This window comes from Nelumbo nucifera, chromosome 4, assembly GCF_055504915.1.
Source record: "Nelumbo nucifera cultivar China Antique chromosome 4, China Antique-T2T, whole genome shotgun sequence".
Classification (NCBI taxonomy): domain Eukaryota; kingdom Viridiplantae; phylum Streptophyta; class Magnoliopsida; order Proteales; family Nelumbonaceae; genus Nelumbo; species Nelumbo nucifera.
The window spans coordinates 23,400,728-23,417,965 of NC_142652.1; the positions used below are offsets into that span (position 1 = coordinate 23,400,728).

The following is a 17,238-nucleotide window of genomic DNA, read 5'->3' on the forward strand; positions in this document are numbered from 1 at the left end:
GCACTCGGCCCATGTATTATAAATACCTGGCCAGGTGACATCCAATAAAAACTAGATTGTATTTTTTGGCACCCATTGGCCACCTGTAAAAGAACATATATATTGATGGAAAAAATACGAAATAATTAAAAAATTACAAGAACTTGAATTTTACAAGTTATTAAGAGTGGTTCCTCGTCAATAGGCAGAAATTTCTAATGCTTGGTCCAAATAGTTCCACTTGTCATAAATTCATGTGATACCAAATGGCAAAGCTTGATCAAGGTCCTCATGGCAAAAGCTATAAATTAATCTTATCTTCCATCGCCAAAGGAAAACGATCGAAAAGTTCAAAGTTCAAACCCAGTCTGATCATTTTGATCGTATTAATTTCAAGCCAAAAGAGATAACAATTAAAGATGGCAGACAACTCTCAGAGTCTCAGTTACCAAGCTGGCGAGGGCAAGGGCCAGGCTCAGGTGAGGGATTCCTCCTGCTTCTTTGCGCTCAACGACGTTAATTTTGTTCAGGGTGATATGAGATCAATATACGTAGTATTAATGGTTTTCCTCTCTTCTTACAGGTTAAGAAGGACGATCTGATGGACAAGGCATCAAATATTGCTCAATCTGCAAAGGAATCATGCCAAGAGGTTATCATTACACCTTGCTAATCCAGTTCATCCACCACCCGGAAATCACACCATTAGCAACTCCTTAGTGCAGTACACCAAAAAATTCTGAGCTCTATACCAGTTTGCAGTGCTTAATTAAATTTTTTGGGTTGATCTAGTAGTACTTAAATAAAGGATCAGTTTGGATCAAATAGTACAAATACAAATATTAGAATGCAAAGCCTTATATTTTGTATGTATTAATATTATATATATATATATATATATATATATATATATATATATTTTATTTGTACTTTTTCTAAACTGAGCATCATAAAAACTCCGTTTGAAAAGAGTATAACATATTGTATTTCTAAACCTACATTTATACTGTACATATTTGTATTTGTACTGTTTCCAAGCTGAACCGGAAAAATTCAAATACAAATATGCACAGTGCAAATACAAGGTTAAAAAATATGATATACAAGGTTTTGCACTGAACATATTTGTATTTATACTTCTTCAAAACCGAGTCTAAGGTGCAACTCCAAACAAGACTGCACCAAAGTAAAATGTGTCGTACTTTAAAAACTGCTTTTTTTTCTCATATTTTATTTGTTTGGCATTTTTATTCTAACATTCAATGATGCAGGCTGGTGAGCAAATAAAGGCCATGACACAAGGGGCCGTTGATGCTGTTAAGGATGCAACCGGAATGAACAAATGAAAATAATATTTCATTAACCGTGATTCTTATTAATTGTTGATTTATTTTGTTTGCTTTTTTATACTTTTTCTTGTTCTCAATTGCCCTTTTTAGGGACTTGGGCTGCATTTAGAAATGATGCAAATAAGTGTGAATGCAAATATGTAGAGTGTAAAACAATTCATATTAATTGTAAAGTTTGGTTAGTTTTGCACTGACAGATTTACTTTCTTACCAAACAGACTTTTAGATGTAATAAATGCAAACACGGAATTCCAATAAAATATATGCATTTTTTTATCAAAATTCCACTTGAATGCAAATTTACTTCTTTTTTATCGATGTACTTTTACATCTTATTATCAATGTAATTATGCGTTGAAAAATGTGTTTTCTGTTATTTACCAATGCATAAATGTAATATTGTCAAATACAGACAAAAGTGAACTAGAGTGCAAATAACCCTGAACCATGATTTACAGACCTGATCCTCAGAATTATACAAAGAGCAACAGCCGTATAAACCAGGGAGAGATAAAACCAAGAAAACTATTTATAAATAATGTAGGAATGTTGTTGTTTATAGTTAAGAAAGTTCCTTTTTAAGTATTAATGATATTTAATTATATCAAAGAATCATTATATTTGGTTCTAAATTCTAAAACTTAAAAGAGCTTGACTTTTTGGAATGAAAATGAAGTCAGAAGTGATGCCAGAAGTGGTAGATGCTGAAGCAAGTCTAGCTCCCATACATCAGGCCAAGTCTCAAATAAGTTGTGGCTGGAAATTGTTGAATCTGTAAGGCTAGCTTGGAAAGAGTAGAGTACTATATATAAAATAATATGAAATACAAGGTTTTACACTTTATATATTTGTATTTATAATCCTAAATTAGAAATGTTTTTATTTACCCAAAATACTAAAATTAGGAATTAATGTTTTTCATGTATTTTTTTTTTTGGTATTTGATGATACACCTCACATTAATAACTCTTTTCCCCAAAATGGGTGGTTGTGAGAATCAAATCTGCATTTATGCTAAAATGGGAATGTGATCTATTCATCACACGGGGGTGCCTCATATGCACATCCACCGTGCATTAGGAACATCTCTCGTGAATAATAACTTATAAATACGGGAAATGTTCTCAATATATGGTATGATATATATGTGAGGCCTGCGTGAGGCGCCCTGTGTGAGGAGCATATCTGGTCTCGCTGAAATGATCTGTCAGCTTAAGCCATCCCTCGTGTAATCGTGTATGCTTTTCAAGTTTGACCGATAGACTAATTCAATAATAAGCCCAATAAAATATAAACCGACTCCAGAGGCATAGATTTAGTGCCCATTTGGGAAGGTTTTCAGGAGGCAACTTCCGGTGTTCGGAGCTGGGCCCCACATGGGAACGCTGTAAGCTGTGTTTGGTAAAAATAATAGAAAGCCAATATGAGCCTTCCAAACACCTAAATCACTGCTAAAATATGAAACTTTTCTAAATTGCTTCTCCAGAACACCGGTGCTCAACCACCGCATCTCAATTTCCACAATACACTTCAAACGGGTTCTTAGTGTTTCCTGCAAATGGATTAATCGCAAAATACTGCTGACTTTGTCATTTGGTGTTTATGTGGCATGTTGTCTGGATCTGGACCCCGATGGGTTTCACCTATAAGATTTGCTGATTCTCTCGTATTAGTAAACGGCATCATTGGATGAAGTAATAGCTTTAGAGCAAAGTCAAGATTGATTAACAACATTCTAACGGAATTGCATAGTTTAGGTTTTAATTCAGAAATTCTGAAGGTATTTGTTAGCTACGGGTGTCAATACTAAGGAGGCAGAAACCTGTTTGCTCTTGATTGTGAACACTTTTAAAACATTATAGTTTTCAAAACCGAACTCAATTGGATGGTTGGACTGGAAAACCGGGAACCGGTCAGGTGATCAGTTCTATTTTATCTCAGAAACGTTATTTCACCAAAACCGTTAATTTAGTCAACAAACCACTGACCCGAGCAGTCAAACCTTTCAAACTGTCTATTGGTTTTGGCTGTTTTTATTTTTTATCAGAACAGGCCATCCATTTGGTTCAAATGGTCAAACCATTTGACCCAAGAACCAGACTGGTTCGTTGTCAGATTCAATTTTAAAAACCTTGTAAAACATGACATATCTGACTGCACACGTTCAATAGCAAAAGTCAGGTTTTTCCTTAAATTGATTATAAAGCTCTGAGCGGCTGAGCCACATTGCAAAGTTCCACATGAGGTTCTTTTTTTTTCTTTTTTCAAACAGATTCAGGGGGTATAAGACCTGTCTACCCCCTGAATCAAATCATACCCCGAAACGAAACGGTTACTGTAGAGGCAAATAGCGGGGGTCACCGATACGATATGTATGAGCTGATACATATCGTATCAGCTAATCTAGACGTGACGCGTTAAGAGGCCTTTGATACTGGAGGCCCAAATAATCACTGTACATTCCTACCCATAATCACGCTACACCACACCAAATATTTTTCTTTGGTGTGTGTTCCAAATCATTGTTTTACGAGTGTCCCAAAGTGTGGTGGGTTATAGAACATGAGATTTTGGTGCGATTCAAATTTTGCAATGTGTTCAGTTCTAAAACCCACCCTAGCAAAACCCAAAATGCATTACAGTATAAAAGAACACATTTTCTCTATGGATGGTGCATTTTAAAAACAAACGAAATGAGCCACAACCACGGTATACAGCACCCCCTAATTTCCAGGCTTGACATAGCCCTAATTTTCCTTATTCTATCATTTATTTATCTCAGTATCAAGCCATCAACCCAGCAATACTCACCCATGTAATCATGTATGTTACCAAGTCCAACCAAGAACACATTAAAAGCATAAACAGTTTTCGGATCTTATTGTTTCAAATATGTTAAGATATGAAATGAGAAGTTGGTATTCAATCTATAAGATGCCCAAAACTTACAGTGTTACTTTCTCTGAGTTTAGGCTCTTGCCATCATTATTTTGCCAAATGGGGGATGGGGTTTAAATCTTTCTTCTACACTGAAGGATAGAAAAAAGAAAAAAAAAAGGACATGAAAAATTTATATTCACTTTTGCTGACTGTAGCGTTGTATACCATAAACGTCTATGATACCAGGAGGGAACACAGGATCTGTCGCAGCTCTCACAGCAACTTTGGCCACTGAAGTAACATTAACAGGAGGTATAAAAAGTGGCCCAACAAGTGGCACTCGGTCGAGTGGTTTTGCATGTTGCAGAATCTGCAATAATTGAATATGAATCAAGTTATTATGCATAAGGGCTGAGGTGGGCTGCTCACCAAACTGTGGGTTCCCCCTCTGAGTCTGAGTAAATGGTGGATGATGCATGCAAGTAATGGGCCAATATTCCTTTAAATCTAATGCTGTGATAGGTGAAACTACATCACTTGGTCAACTTCTTCAATCTTTCTTTCAGCGAGAGTGGAATACACTATAGGATTCTGACTCTTTGTTAACATAAAACTACATGGATAGAATAGTAATATGGAGGCAGAAAGATTTTACCATCTCCAATGGAGCCCCGATAACACCTAGAGGTAACTTCATGCTCCCAACTTGGCGAGTCCCATGTATGAAACCCGGCCTAAGGATCACACCTGAAAAAGAAAATGAATTTTTTTTTTAATATGTAAACATGGTCTCAATTTCTGTGTTGCTAAGAAATCAAGTGGGACCCTGGAGGCTTAGAAAAGCCAGATCACTAACAGTGGCCATGCAGGCTGAAATATGTTTGATACCTGGATCTGCTAACTTCATTGCAGATTCTTTAGCTAGGGAAGGTACCAATAGGCAGTCCCTGGTTGGCAAACTAAACAAACTTAACCATATCCAAAATTGAAAACCTCAAATTTATCAGAAAAAATTGAAATCCTCAAGTTCATCAGTTACCCTTGGCCTTGGTTTTCTAAATAAAAAACACATCAATTTTGGTACCATCAAAACTTCAATTACCTACCCAATAAGGCAATAAGCTTGTTACTGCACAATCTGGATATAATCCTTTTAAGAGTTTCAATGCTTGTTCTAAAGGCTTCCATTTTAGAAAGATATTAGAAATATCGGCATGTCCCTGAACTAGAAGTCGGTAACCAAATGTAGGGTCAACAAGGTGACCACAAACTGCAGATTTTGAATTTGAATAGCAGATTGCTTTTTACTCTTAATGGAATGTGATTATATCTAGAGCATGACTACTATATAGTTATGTTGATGGTAGAACTTGATTGACATGCTGATTCAAGAGCAATGCTATTAAAGGCAAGCATCTTGCTTACGTGGATAATGAGGTCAGGCAAGGTCAGATGCTATACAATTGCCTTGACCTACTTGCCTCAGGTTTGGATAGGTGTGTTGATTGAACCACTCACCTAGGCACATTCATAGCTTCAGTTGAGGGGTGGTCACCCTTTCTATATTGGTAAATTCATTTTTATAGAGTTAGAGAGAAGTGCAAATAATAGAGGGGAGGTCAACAGTTTTGCCATTTTGAATTTTAGAAGTAGGAACCGGGAATCAACTCAAAGTTTTAATATTGGGTTCTTATATTGCTTGCCAATCATCCTTCCTTCCTTCCTATCTTTCTTCTATGAAGCGGGCTGTCCCTATTAATGAAGACAATTATTTGTACCATGATATGTCCCAAGAGAAATTTCACAAAAATTTGAACAATACATTGTAATATACTTACAAACTATAAAAGAATAGCAGTGGAAGAATAAGAAAACTCACCTCCATATGGGAATCTCGTCAATAACTCTGTTTCAGCAGCTCTCTGCATCATAACAATGACATGGTAATTTTTAATAAAAAGGGATATGGATAATATTCAGCCATTACCAGAATACAGAAAAGCTATTTTAATTGAAAGGTTATTATAAATATCTCAATAAACAAATAGTGCAGAAATTTGAGCACCAACCAATTTGTACAGCTACAGGATATGAAAAAAAAATCTGTAAATACATGCATATATCAACCTAAGTGCTAAAGCGCCTTCAACTATAAGTTGGACCAAAAAAAAGCCCAATGAAGATAGGAGAAATATTAAGAAATAACTAAAAAGAAAAAACTTCCTTCTACAATTCACTATAAGAGTATAAGATTCTTAGAGCAAATAATTTTGGTGGTTTTTCTTGATTTCTGCAAGTTGTGCAGGGAACATGATACATTACTAATCTTCTTTACATACATCCTAATTTTATCAGTTATCTCCAGACTTTTCAGGATTAATAATTCATATATACTATGAAAAAACTGTAATATTTTTTCCATGGAAAGTACCTTCCCCTCGTAGTATCCTTGAAGTAGATAATTTACCAAACCAAAGTCAGCAGCAGAAATATATACAAATCTTTTCACACCTGCAAAATGGTATTGAAAACCCAGTCAACACAGCTATGTTTGAAATTCTCCATCTATAGGGATGGATAATTGAAGAAAGAAAATAATCATGAGAAAAGGCTGCTACAGAAAATGGAAATAAAAAATTACTTTTTTAACATAAAAAACATGTCATTCTAATCATATCTTTCATTTTCAGTAACAATCAACAGTCTTCTGGTGGAGTTCCCCACCCTCAAACTAACTGTTTACAAATATACAAGTTCTTAAAAAATGAACAAGTATCAACATAAGTTACAAAATAAACTAAAGATTATTAAGGTGATAAAGTGACCCAAGGCAATTAAGGCTCACCAACAATTAGCATTGTGGACACTCCACCTTTGGAGGGGGCTTGAGAATCAACACATGTCAATGGGTCAACTCATGTCTGAATCTCTAAAATATGTCGGACTCAGCTACAGTGCAAATCAGACAAATTTACCAGAATGCCCACCACATTGACTCTCCAATTTACTAATCCTCACTCTAAACACCTCTATGTAATAGTGGTCCAATTATTTAAACTGTCCAATAGGGGATTCCAGTATCTGTATTATCCCAATTTACACATAAAATTATGATTCATTGGAGAAATTAGGAAAACAATGAAAAACAACTAGCATGGCCACGTAGCTAATGGCCAAAGGCTGTTGCCTGTGAGTTTAATTTTTCAATTGTAAATTGTTGTTTAACTATTTAAGCTGTTATGCTTGTATAGTTCTATTAATTTTAAGAATGACATTAAAAATTTTAATTTTAATATTCCGGGAAGGTATGATACCAGAAGAACTTTGACAATCAGAACCCCACCACCAGTGAATTTTGATGAATACCAGTTGATCGGTTACCACTTTTATGATACTGGTTGGTTGATTATCAGTTTTTTTAGGTATCGTATACTACTTATATTTTGGATTCACCAAATAGGACTCCTAGATACACGTCAGATTCTGATTTCCATGTCTGAGTCCATGCAACACTAGCTACAACAATTGCTTTGGGTTGTTTCAACATGTTTTTACTTTTACAAAGTAAATACAGACACATGCACAAAGATTGACAGAAAAAATGAGCGCAGTTGAAGAGATCAGAAGTTCAGTTGTGATCCATTCCAGATGTGTACAAGGATATGGTCAAGGCAACTGCCATTCATAGCTTGTCTTGGAAATGAGTGAGGTTGGTTCCACAAAATTGAGGTTTTTACATCATAGAACTCCTTACAAAATGCCAATCATTATATCCAGCAGTTTAGAGCAAGCTGAATAGCACTTTAAAAGAACGCGAGCCTTCTATACCATTCTACAAACTACAAACAGAAATTAACATCATAAAATTCCCAAAGTGTTCTATAAAGACACCTAATTAGATAAGCCTCAGCACTTGAATATAAAAAACATGCATGTAATTAATAGCTGCTTTGTGTTTGTGTTTTATTTTCATGTCTACCATACAATGGCTTAAGCATGTAACTGCTCAATCTGTTGCTTAATACAGTCTGCTCAAAAAGAATAAATGGTCAGGCATGTGGTTATGGATCTGGTCTTGGTGGTCACAGTCAGGGTGTTGTCTTAAGATCGACATTGGTGAGACCATGAAAGGGAGTTGGAATTTGATACATGTCAAATAGTCTGCTTCAGCAAGAAGAAAAAATATGGACTTGCAAAACATGTCTTCTGAAAAATATACACTATTAAATTGTATCATAGTTTTTGAGCTCAACATTACACGCCTAAAAAAACTCTAAGGCCCCATTTGGTTTGTGGAAATAGGGGTCTGGAATCGGAATCGGAATGGGCTATTCCGGTTCCAACTGTTTGGTTGGATGGAATCGGAATCCCATTCCCATTCCTGCTGGAATGGCATTCCCCCATTTGATAGAATGGCCATTCCCTGCCCCTCCCTTGGGAACGAAATCCCATTCCTGCTGGTTTCAATTCCCATTCCCATTCCTGTGAACAAAACAGACTATGGGAATGGACCATTCTGATTACGATTCCAGAGGATTTTGATTCTGATTCCGATTCCGACTCCGATGGCAAACCAAACAGACCCTAAAATGTTGTCTTTATTACACTGACATGGAGTGATCTCACAAGCAGTGTTGCATGGACACTGACATGGGAATTGGAATCTGATACATGTCAAATAGTCTGGTTCAGAAAGAAGAAAAAATATGGACTTTTAAACATGTCTACAGAAAAGTATGTACTATTAAAATGTGTCATAGTTTTGGAACTCCAACATTACACATCTATAAAAAAAAAGTTGCCTTTGTTACTAAATAACACTTTATAGGAAAATTGGCATTCATTAATGAAAATAAATTATAAGCTCCACTAAAAAATCCATGGAGTTTTAGAATCAGTAATGTGCTCAACATAAATAATTCATGAATTTAGGAGACTCCATGCAACACTGCTCAGAAGCCATTGCATCAAATGTATCCCAGCTAAAGTGTCAAAGGAGAATAGACATAAACAAACAAAAGACATCTAATTAACAAATATTCCAGCTGAAGTGTCAAAGGAGAATATAAATGAGAGGGAGTAGTTAAAATGAGTTCTTGGAGGGGTTCAGTAATGAAATATACTCCCATACATTTTTCACTTACCAACAACAACTTAAGGATCAGAGTGTCATAGAACAAGTAATAGAATATTATCAGGGACAAAGAAGCAAATAGTAGAAGATACGAACTCTAACACACTTTTTTTTTTTAATCAGCAACTGAAAACATGGTTTTATTAATTAGCAGAATAATTTACAACATCTTGAGTAGCCTTGGCTACCCCAAAAATCTTAGAACAACATCAGAAAATTTTCTTATATTACAAAGAAGCCCAAAAGCAATATTAATACCCTCTATTAACCCCTCGCTTGGCTAAATGATCAGCAATGCAGTTTTCTGATCTAGGAACCCACTGCATAACCACCAGCATGTCTTTTGAAAATAATTTGAATTTTTTAAACTCATTCCTGAAAAAACACAGAACCTTATCCTCTCGATTCAGCCAGCTTATGATATTCTAACACAGAGTTCATCTGTCTTATCTAATTACCCACCCAAATTTCAATGCAGCAAGCATTGTGGAGTTGTGAGACTTTCCTTGTGAAGGTCAACTTCATCTAACTATGTATTGTCAGTCTGCTTGCCACTTGGAAAGTAGACTAGCCTTTCCAGAACTGATGCACATAATCAATACATGGACAGAGTCACCAACTAATAGACTGAAACGTATATAAATTATCAGTTCTATTTCGCTTTAAAACTTGATCACTATAAAGTTATGAGAATCCTCAAATGTGAATGTCAAATTGTCAACTTCATCTAACAGTGTTTTATTGGTCCGCTTAGAAAATTAACTGACCTTTCCAAGATTGATGCACATCTTCAACACATGGGCATACCATGAACCAACAAACTGATATGTATATAACTGTTAGTTTCATTTCCCTTTAAAGAGACTGAACCATAGACCTAGAGGGTTTATTCCCAGTTTAATAAAAGAACTTTCATTATCTGGAGATAATTCATTCGCTGACTCCCTAGCCCATGAGGGAGTTGGTAGGCAATCACTGCATATGTGGGTATCCATTAGAATGACACAAACTTTGATTGTTTAATTTATTTGGGGCTCTAGTTAAAGCAGTGAGAGGAAGCAGCATTATGCTTACTAGTTCCAAATCTTCAATGGGATTCATACATAAATCTGTATTATTTGTATATTTTGTTTATGGATTTTATAATCAATAAAATTATCACCTGTTAGTGACTAAAAAATGAATAACAAGAAACAGAGAGCAATGACTTATAACAAAACTAACTAGAGACCAAATGGAATGATTGATGCTGATGGTGTGCAAATTATTTATTTATTCAGGGGTAGGATCACCCTCTCAGGCCACGAGCTTTTGACAAACCAGTTTACAAGTCCATAGATTTTTCCTGTTTAGTTGGTTAGGCTGTTTAAAGTTTCTTTTTTTTCTTTTTTATTTTTTTTTTGAGAAAAGTTAACCAAGATTCATTAATAAAAAAAAAGAGGTACATGAGAAGATGTACAACGCAGGGGAAGGACCCCTACAAACTACAATGGAGGAAGCTTGTCGCTATATAGCTGCTCTAAGAATACACCACATTTAGCTAAGCCATCTGCTGTATGATTGTGTTCCCTAGGAATCCAAACTAACTTTACATTTAGGCAGTCCAAGGAGTCCAAACTAACTTTACATTGCAGGCAAAGTTTCATTAGTTTCTTTTTCTTTGGGATCTCACAATGTACCTGCAAAAGGTCATTCAGTTCATAAATAAATGGGATAATGGCTTTGTTTCAAGGATACCTCCTTTTGCCATTTATCTTTCAGTGGCAGTGTATGTTGATGAATTCATCTTGGCTACAAAGTGATACATAGAAAATGAGTTTTATTATTCCTGTTCATATAACGGAGGGATCTTTTTAGAAAAAAATGATGATAAGTCTATTGGAAGGAATTCTAAAGGATATTTGTTACTAAGATTTCCCTTCCAATGGGATTTCCACAGTTTAATTTCCTGTTAACTTGGGCCATGTGCATGCTCTTTCGTGGAGATTCTTTGCATTCTTTTCTGGTTCCATATGATATGTGCAGCAATTGTGTATATATCCTAGTAGACCTGTTCATGGGTCAGGCTCAGACTTGGCTTTGGACAAAATTTGAATGGTCCTGGCCCGAAGTTCAAGCCTGAAACAGTGTAAATCCAAGCCCAAAGCCTGGCCCATGATTAGGTCTATATCAGTAACCCAGGCATTTTACATGCAGTCATGAAGCATATTTACCTTGTTCTGCAGCAGATCTAATTGCGTTGATGTTTGCAGTCCCATTGATTTTGTACATGTATGAATTTGAGCCAAAACCTCCAACACATGAAATCTACAAAAGTCACATTCAATAAAAAAATATATCAATATATGCTACAGACTAAAAAAATGTAAAATAGAAAGAAGTAAAATACTTGGTTCTTAATAAAAATCACTACTTCAAGAACTCAGGACATAGAATACAAGGTTAGCATAAAAAAGAGAAACTAAAATGAACAAAGAACTAAAATCCATGGGGTACAAGAACCTATACAACTCATTTTGAGATTACTATTAATAGAAGAAATTTGTTCCTAAAACCAACATGTCGTGCATTTGTAACTTAAAAGCAGTGAAGGAGAGTACATATCTCTGATACAATTTCAAAAAACTTACCAAACTTAAGTCACTTGTCTAGCTAAATCCTGGAAAAGTTTAATGCTTTACACTGTCAAGATGGTGGTTCATACTAACTAAAAAAATGTATGATTACAATAGGGGAGGGCATATAGCTTTTTGTCTAATCAATAAGGGCTTCAATAGAGCACTACCAGAAATAAAGGACAAAATATATAGATAAGTTGTTCTTGAAACAATCATGTTCACATAAAGTACAAATAAAGCCATCTTGTCTGCATCAAGTACCAAGACCAGGTATAAATTAAAAGAAGGCAATATTGTTGATATATGGATTTCCTACCTCACAAACTCAATCTCCACAAAACCTTCCCTCCACCCATATATCATAAACCAGAAAAAAAAGGAAAAAGAAAGAAAAGAAACTCTAAAGCATGTAGATGAAACTCGTGTGACATAAAAGTCAAGCATAAATGATTGATAAAAAGTACTTCTAAAGAATATATATAAGCCTTTGACTATTGATTGGATATAGAAAGAATACAAGACTAAGATTGAATAAAAGACCTCCTGGACAATAGAAAGGATATAAGAAGAGTTCACATACCACAGCAGTCACTCCATTCAATGAATCCTTTAATGAATCAGATGAAAGAAGGTTTCCTGAAAGAGAAGGGAATAAGGAAAAATATTTCATCTTACATTTCACAAATTTTATGCTAAATAAGCATAAAGTATTAAACCAATTCTAGACCTTGATGCCAGACTACACTGTTAGCCCAAGAATCATGTACAGATGACCTCCCTGACCTGAAACCAAAAATTGTTGAAAGGAAATTAAGAATAACATGATTTTTCCTTAATTCAGAAAGAAATCTAAATAAAAAAAAATCTTAGGAGTGACGTATATGACTTGAAAAAGACTTTCATAATGTGTTTTTTGCTGTAAAATTAATCTAGTGGGAGTCTTGTATTTTATGTATAGTTCCTTTTAGTGAGACATTTGGTAGAGTGAGAAGTTTTTCAATATTCTTCTTTTCTTCTAATTTTCTTCCTTTTCATTATTTTTTATTATTAAAAGAACAGAACAGACTTTATCAAAACCAGCTTAACCAAAGAGAATACAGCAAAAACAGAGCCATTAGCCATAAATTTTTAACATCTGATTGAGCTGTCCCACTTACTCCCCAAAAATACCAAAGCACTATGCCTACTCCTAGACTGAAAGCCCCCAAAAGAGCTCCCTATTCATCCCTTCTCTAGCAAGGGAGTCTGCTAAAGTTTTAGTGGTACTTCTTTCCCAACTGAATAAAATTACATTACTTGCAATTGATCATGTTTTCCCAGTACATGTCTAAACATCGAAGGAGCACCAAATGAAGATTTATGCTTTTACAAACTTGCAAGAACATAATACAAACGAAAAATAATAAAAAGAAAAAGAAGAAATGACCATTTTAGATCTTCTGACTTAATCAGCACCCAAGCCCTCAATGGAAATAAAAGCAAGGGAAAATTTCTTAAACTACCCCTACTGTTTAGCTAATTGACAAACTGTACCCTTACTGTTTAACTATTGTCTTGCACCACCCCTACTGTTTCTGACAATTGTCATTGCCATTAAATTCTAACAGAAAATATGAAAAGTCAGTTTTACCCTTCCATTAAATCCCATCCATCTTTCCTCAAACAATGGCACCTCCTTTCTGGTTCCATGTGTATCATTGCCACTGTAACCAGATCCTCATCACCTGTTGAACCATCATTGTCTTCGACGAAGAACAGAGTGAAGATAGCAGAGGAGAGGAACAGCAATTACCTCCGTAGAGGATTAAAGGTTAATGTTCACCCCTTTAATCCTGATGCTTTTCCTCCATAGATCTCCCTTCCTCATCCTCTCCGACGAGTGCAAAGGATGACGGTGCTCTACTCTATAATCTCCAGTGTGTTTGTTGGCTTCGACTTTCTAGGGTTTAACGTTTGGGAGAGGTTGAAGTTGGTGAGATTACATGGCCGGATTGCTGTAACCTACCGCGTACATCTTCCTTCGTCATCCTTCTTACTGTGTTTTTAAATTATAAATTAAAACAAAAAAACCTTCTTATTGTGTTTTTAAATTATAAATTAAAACAAAAAACAAATTTCAAGCAAAGAGGTCTGGTAATTTTAATCGCCGGAAATTTGGAGGTACGGTGTTCTTCTCCTCGGCGAAGATGGACTAAAGCGGAATCCGAACATGACCAATTAAATTGTGAGAGACATTGAAGAAGCCATGGTAGTCGTTAGGGTGTAAGATGGAGACAATAATCTCTTCATCCATGTCAAGGACATTGAATACGAACTCCTCATTCCAGACATGGTTTAGGGCTTTATTAATGACTCTGGTCTGGGACTTGCCAACCCGAAGCTTGACATAGAAGTCCTCCACCGCTCTAGAGAGAGAGAGAGAGAGAGGGGAAAACAACTATCAAGATTCTATCGTCGGTTCGCTTGCAGTTGCAGAGACACGAATAGTGAGTCACATGCAGCGTGAGATCAAGATTTAGGGTTTGTAGTTTGTGAGCTGAGTGATTCAAGAAAAATCAGATGTAGAGTTTAAAATTGGAATCAATTTAGGGCGAAATGAGTGGGTATCTTGTCCTTGATCGGAGATGCAAAGCATTTGATCGGTAGAAGATTCAATGATGCTTCTGTTTAGAGTGATATTAAATTGTGGCACTTCAAGGTTATTGCCAGCCCTGGTGACCAACACCGCCATTGTCACTGTCCCCGCCTACTTTCACAATCTCTGTCTATGCGGTGGTTGCGAATTCACAATTCTTGCCTAGTTTGCTGGCATGAACTGCAGCCTTCCTCTACCAATGATCATCATAATGAAGATGACAAGGATGAAAGGAGATAGGAACTGCCATCGCCGGAGGTGGAATCAGTTATTAACTTTTCTATCATCAGCAAGCAGGAGCGGTCATGTTCATCCTTAAGAGATATGACAGCATCACTGCTACTAGTGATGGGACGAACAAATTTCCTAGAGTTTCAGCTCTTGGTTCACTTTTTGTCAAAAGATAAAAATGGACGAAGTGAAGAGAGGATGGAAATGCAGATCAGAAGCAAAAGCAGGAGGAACATGTGATTCAGTTGCTGCCAATGAACAGGGCCCACATCGGCGACCGGCTAGACAGTGTGTACAGGTAAGGGTAAAATTGGGTTTTAAAAAAATTATATGTCACGTGGTGTCACGTGTGTACAGGTAAGGGTAGAGCTAGTCAATTGTCAGAAACAGTAGGGGTAGTGCAAGACAATAGTTAAACAGTAAGGGTACAGTTAGCTAAACAGTAGGGGTATTTTAAGAAATTTGCCAACAATTATAAAAAACACTACCTGCTAAGGCTAGAGACAGACAAACCACGATTCAAAGCTTCTTGGCAAACATGTGAGCCAACAAATCCATTGCCACCCAACACAAGTAACTGAATCAAAAGCAATTACGTCAGTTATATAGACTTCAGAGGCTCACATTAGGTCTAAAAATATAAAGAAAAAAAAATTGAACCATAAGGATAATCTTAGTCCAGACTGCTAGCTAAATACTTTCTCTGTAGGAGGTGGCGGCACATCTACTGTTTCTGCTTCCTGAACTTTTAAGGGCTCATCTACCTTGTTGGAGTCTGTTGATAATAGCCTCCCATTTCTGGAAAAAGCCACTGTACTGTTTCAGCAGCAACAGGGAAATTGATGAGTGTTCAATAAATCAAGTCTACAAAATCTTCAAAAGCAGTACAAGTAGAAAATATTTAGAAATATTTTCAAACTGTAGCTTTTGTCCCCACCCCCTTTTCTAACATTACTTGCCAAAGTTTTTAGTCTTGCAGCAGTACCCATATAGTCTAAGCTCTAAGTCAAATTGCAGGCAAAATATAACAAAGTTCAGTAGGGATTACCTTAAGGTTCAAGTGCCAATTTATGACAAATGGAAGCATAGAGGTTATTGAGGTTGATGCTCTACGTTATCCCAGACTTCGGAAAGTATGGCAACGCCAACTGATTTGCTTCTTTAATGAGATCCCATTACATTTTCTATCATAGTATTTCTTTTGCTTTGCTTCTTTAATGAGATCCCATTACATTTTCTTTAATTAAACTCATTTTAGTTTAATTATTCATTTTAGTATTTCTTTTGCTTTTCTATCATAGTCATCTCTGGTTTGTCATTGTTTGTTTTTCGAAACTACATAAAACCGATTGTCAAATCAAAATAACAAAGAACAGCTAGGGAGGAAGGATTAAGGAAAGTAAAAGTATGATGAAGTTATTGATCTCCAGATGTCAAGTACTTTAAAGAAATTTTGCCAGTTCAAGGACACGGTTCTCCTAGTATAATTTCAGCGACGAAACTAGAATTTCGACTAGCACAAGGAACACCAAAAATGAAACTTTCCCTAGACCTTAGCAATTACAAAAAATAAGCAACAGTGAGGGTAACAACGTTACAAAACTGTTGATATTACAAGCTAACAAATTCAACAGGATCCAGTTTCCAAATTTTATAAACTGGTTTCTGTTCCACCGTTTTCCAGATTTCCCTCCTCAACCCAATTTAGCTATCAATGCAGAACGAGTGCACGAAACAACAAACTTTCGGAAAAGGTTCCAAACAAACGTACCCGTGTCAAAATTAAGAAAATTAGTTAAAAACAAGTGCAACTTCGGCAAAAATAAGATGGAATTGTTTCAATAAATTCATTGAAAACTAAAATGAGTAATTAAATATTGTCATCAAATCTCGAAATAATTAATGAAAAAAAATCGAAATACGAACTTACTAGAGCCTTGGGAGAGATGATTCTGTATGAAGCAAGCGTGATATGATCGCCCTCATTGCTTCTCTCTTTTTGCTGCTTTTTCTGGGTTTTGGGGGTAGCTATTAAACTCCAAAACTCCAAATCGAAGGAGAAATGATGTTGTGTGTCTTTCTCACCCCTTTGGTGCAGGAATGGTGTCGTCTGACCAAAATTTTATAGACACGAGTAAAGCTCACGAGCTCACAAGTAGAGAGAGAATCTGTGTGTGTGTGTTAAGGAACACATGGCGCGTAATGGAGACAAGTCTCAGCCCGTAAGGCTCACACGTATGCTGAAATGCCATGATCGTCTCATCAAGGACATCTATAAAAGCCCAATTTATTAGATAAGTCGAATGATCAACTTCACTTTGACAGTCAGTGTAATCAACGACTAATATAACATGTGAAGTAGGAACCGTTTACTGAGCAAAGGCTCCCTTCCGTCGCAAACGTACCGCACGT

General features: G+C 36.0%; 2 protein-coding genes across 2 annotated transcripts; one reads left to right on the forward strand and one right to left on the reverse strand.

Annotated features, from left to right (window-relative positions):
* Window positions 1–317: 317 nt before the first annotated feature.
* On the forward strand, window positions 318–1,514 carry LOC104597804 (stress-induced protein KIN2-like). The gene is made up of 3 exons (XM_010259526.2): window positions 318–458; window positions 563–631; window positions 1,251–1,514. The coding sequence occupies exons 1-3, from the start codon at window positions 399–401 to the stop codon at window positions 1,323–1,325; spliced, it is 204 nt and encodes a 67-aa protein (XP_010257828.1). The 5' UTR covers window positions 318–398; the 3' UTR covers window positions 1,326–1,514.
* Window positions 1,515–4,227: 2,713 nt separating this feature from the next.
* Window positions 4,228–16,942, reverse strand: LOC104597803 (NAD(P)-binding Rossmann-fold superfamily protein). The gene is made up of 10 exons (XM_010259525.3): window positions 16,757–16,942; window positions 15,525–15,642; window positions 15,315–15,403; window positions 12,688–12,743; window positions 12,541–12,596; window positions 11,556–11,649; window positions 6,640–6,719; window positions 6,088–6,130; window positions 4,864–4,955; window positions 4,228–4,578 (listed from the first exon to the last, which is right to left on the reverse strand). The coding sequence occupies exons 1-10, from the start codon at window positions 16,810–16,812 to the stop codon at window positions 4,405–4,407; spliced, it is 858 nt and encodes a 285-aa protein (XP_010257827.1). The 5' UTR covers window positions 16,813–16,942; the 3' UTR covers window positions 4,228–4,404.
* Between the last annotated feature and the right edge of the window lie 296 nt (window positions 16,943–17,238).

What these genes read in the sequence shown, in the direction of transcription:
- LOC104597803 (XM_010259525.3), bottom strand. Translation starts at nt 16,812, where the DNA reads ATGAGGGCGATCATATCACGCTTGCTTCATACAGAATCATCTCTCCCA. An exon ending in CGCCACCTCCTACAGAGAAA is followed by an intron (nt 15,404 to 15,524) that starts GTATTTAGCTAG and finishes CTTTTGATTCAG; the next exon opens with TTACTTGTGTTGGGTGGCAA. An exon ending in AAGGATACTACGAGGGGAAG is followed by an intron (nt 6,131 to 6,639) that starts GTACTTTCCATG and finishes GTTATGATGCAG; the next exon opens with AGAGCTGCTGAAACAGAGTT.
- LOC104597804 (XM_010259526.2), top strand. Translation starts at nt 399, where the DNA reads ATGGCAGACAACTCTCAGAGTCTCAGTTACCAAGCTGGCGAGGGCAAG. An exon ending in AGGGCAAGGGCCAGGCTCAG is followed by an intron (nt 459 to 562) that starts GTGAGGGATTCC and finishes CTCTTCTTACAG; the next exon opens with GTTAAGAAGGACGATCTGAT. An exon ending in CAAAGGAATCATGCCAAGAG is followed by an intron (nt 632 to 1,250) that starts GTTATCATTACA and finishes TCAATGATGCAG; the next exon opens with GCTGGTGAGCAAATAAAGGC.